The 2,989-nt window shown below is 50.2% G+C and overlaps 1 protein-coding gene across 1 annotated transcript in view; it reads left to right on the top strand.

Moving 5' to 3' along the window:
* CDK11A (cyclin-dependent kinase 11A) overlaps window positions 1-2,989 on the top strand; it is a 40,970-nt gene that overhangs the window by 26,718 nt on the left and 11,263 nt on the right. Inside the window, 2 exon segments of the mRNA XM_015417949.1 lie at window positions 658-763; window positions 882-1,003. Of these exon segments, the coding sequence (XP_015273435.1) occupies window positions 658-763; window positions 882-1,003 (228 nt within the window).

Here is a 2,989-nt window from a genome sequence, read left to right as displayed (position 1 = left end):
ATCCAGTCCAACACGCCGTCACACAGTGGCCAAAAATACCAGGTGCCACCAGGAGGTCCAGCAGTGGGGCCAGGACACCAGAAGCCCCCCCACTGTTGCCCCCCCCCCCCCAAGCACCAAGAATACAGAGCATCTGTCAATGCATTCTGCTGGCTGCGGTAGGACAGCTGAGAAAAGTCAGTCTCCGAGATACACGGAATGCAGCTGCCAGACCTTCGCCCAGGGCCTCGCTTTGGGTGCCCCACTTCAATAGGTGAAGATGAATGGCTACTGGATATTTAGCAGCTCTCAGTGCCATTGACTGGGACAAAAGATGGAGGAATAGGTTGACAAGTCACCCCCTGTGGTCGCCCCCCCAAATACAGAAGCCCCTTCCCAGCTGTATCTATCAAGTCATCATCTTGCTGTCTTTTGAAGCACAGAGTTCAAATAATGATGCTTCTGCAGGCTTGACTAGATTTTTGTATTACCCTGATGTCGATTTATCTCCCGTATTGCGCTTTGTTAATCTCTACTGAATTTGATTTGCGGTTGTTGGGTTGTTTTCCCTCCCCGATGGCCTCAAATGAGTTGTCAGCCGCCTCCAGGGACTGTTGCAGGCAGGATAGAACCTTGTAAATAAATAATCAGCAATCGCATCTTGTTTTTGGCTTCCAGGAAATTGTCGTTGGCAGCAACATGGACAAAATCTATATCGTCATGAATTATGTAGAGCACGACCTCAAGAGCCTCATGGAAACGATGAAGCAGCCGTTCTTGCCAGGTGAGCCGGTTTCTCGACTCCCGAACACTCGGCAAACTCGCCCTGTCGGAATGGGAGGGGCCTAGCAGAGCTCGGCTTCTCACCCACCCTGCTGTGACCCTTTGCCGGTTTATTTCAGGCGAAGTGAAAACATTGATGATCCAGCTGTTACGGGGAGTCAAGCACCTTCATGACAACTGGATTCTGCACCGGGACTTGAAGACGTCTAACCTGCTGTTGAGCCATGCTGGCATCTTGAAAGTAAGGGCTTGATCAGCTGTCTTTCTCTGAGCGGGGTGCAGACAAGTGTTTCATGGAGTCACTTCCTTTCTGTGTCCTTTCTGACTGTTCCGGGGGCTCATTCGCGTGCAGTCTGCCAGAGACGCTACAGCTGAACCGTCCAAACAACTTTTCCACGCTGCCCATTCCAGTACATAATTTAATTCTGCTTCGTTACACAGAGAGTGATTAAAATGTGGAATTCGCTGCCAGAGGATGTAGTGATGGCCACAGGAATGGACAGCTTTGAAAGGGGATTAGATAGATCCATGGAGGATAAGTCTATCAGTGACTACTAGCCATGTTGACTGAGGGGAACCTCCACATTCAGAGGCACTAAACCGCTGAATCCCAGAGCCAGGAGGCAACATCAGGGGAAGGCCTCTATGCCTTGTTGGCCACTGTGTGGGACAGAATGCTGGACAAGATGGGCCACTGGTCTGATCCAGTAGGGCTCTTCTTAAGTTCTTATCAGTGGAAGTTCTTATCAGCTTCTGTGCCCTGTTGTTGGACCTCCAGAGGAAGTGGTTGGCCATTGTGTGAGAGGGGATGCCGGACTGGATTGACCACTGGTCTGATCACAGGGCTCTTCTGATGTTCTTATCAGTGGAAGGCCTCGGCCTCTGTGCCCTGTTGTTGGCCTTCCAGAGGAAGTGGTTGGCCACTGTGTGAGACGGGATGCTGGACTGGATTGACCACTGGTCTGATCCAGCAGGGCTCTTCTTAGGTTCTTAGCAAGGCCTCGGCCTCTGTGCCCTGTTGTTGGTCCCCCAGAGGAACTGGCTGGCCACTGTGTGAGACAAGATGTTGGGCTAGATGGACCATTGGTCTGATCCAGCAGGGCTCTTCTGATGTTCTTAACGGTGGAACTTACTACCGCTGTTGGCTATCCCACCACATAGGCTGGCCCATCTGGCATTGACCAGTGCGAGGTCCTTTTTCGTAGTGGCTCCGGCTCTGTGGAATGGGCTCCCTGAAGAGGAGAGGCCCCCCCCCCGCTTGGAGATCTGCAGGAGACGCTGCAAGGCCTGCCTGTTTGCCAGGGCTTTTGAGGGGGTTTAAGCGCCAGGCCTCTTTAAAAGGGGAGGGGGAGACATTTCGGGTGTGCAGTTTTATTTTTAGGTTGAGCCGGGCATATCGTAAGCCGCCTTGAACCAAGAGGAAAGACGAGCTATAAAAATTTTAATAAATAGTCAACATTTAAGAGAAACGTGGGACAAATGGAAAGATGGATCTGTCAGCAAAATTTATCCAGGATAGCTAAAGGGAGCTTCTGCGTTCGAGGGAGTATACCAGACAACAGGGGAATCCAGTGCAGAGACGCTTGACTGTCCCCTCTGCTGGAAACAGGATGCTGGGCTGGGTAGACCCCTGATTGGATCCAGCAGGGCAGTTCTCTTGTTCGTGTGCCTTGGCGGACGTGTCCTGCAAAAGCTCATGTATCTACACAAGGAGCAAGAAATGGGGCGCCACGTTATTGGCCTGGCTTTTATGCCCCGCTTGCCCAAAGGCATCTCTTTTGCCATCAAGTCACAGCTGACTAATGCCGACCTCTGGTGGGGTTTCCAAGGCAAGAGATGTTCAGAGGTGGTTTGCCCTTGCCTGCCTCTGCTCCACGACCCTGGACTTCCTTGGGGGTCTCCCGTCCAAACACTAACCAGGGCCTACCTTGCTGCTGCTGCTGCTGCTTCTTCATCATCATCTTCTTCTTCTTCATCATCATCATCATCATCATCATTATTTTAATGATTTTAAATGTATTATTTATTTATTTGGATTTATATCCCGCCCTCCTCAAAGGCTCAGGGCGGCTAACAGAGGCATAACGCCAAGTAATAACAATAAAACAATAAAGTACTGACTAAAAATACAGAATAAACTATTAAATAGTTAAACAGAATTCATAAAAACATTTTTGGTGCTCCCCTACTCACTTCCGGATTTTAAAATCAAGATGGTGTTCTCGAT

The sequence above is a fragment of the Gekko japonicus genome, unplaced genomic scaffold (genome assembly GCF_001447785.1).
Source record: "Gekko japonicus isolate JY-2015 unplaced genomic scaffold, Gekko_japonicus_V1.1 scaffold893, whole genome shotgun sequence".
NCBI lineage: Eukaryota > Metazoa > Chordata > Lepidosauria > Squamata > Gekkonidae > Gekko > Gekko japonicus.
The sequence above is the reverse complement of the archived record's forward strand: the minus strand, read 5'-3'. Positions and strand labels throughout refer to the sequence as shown.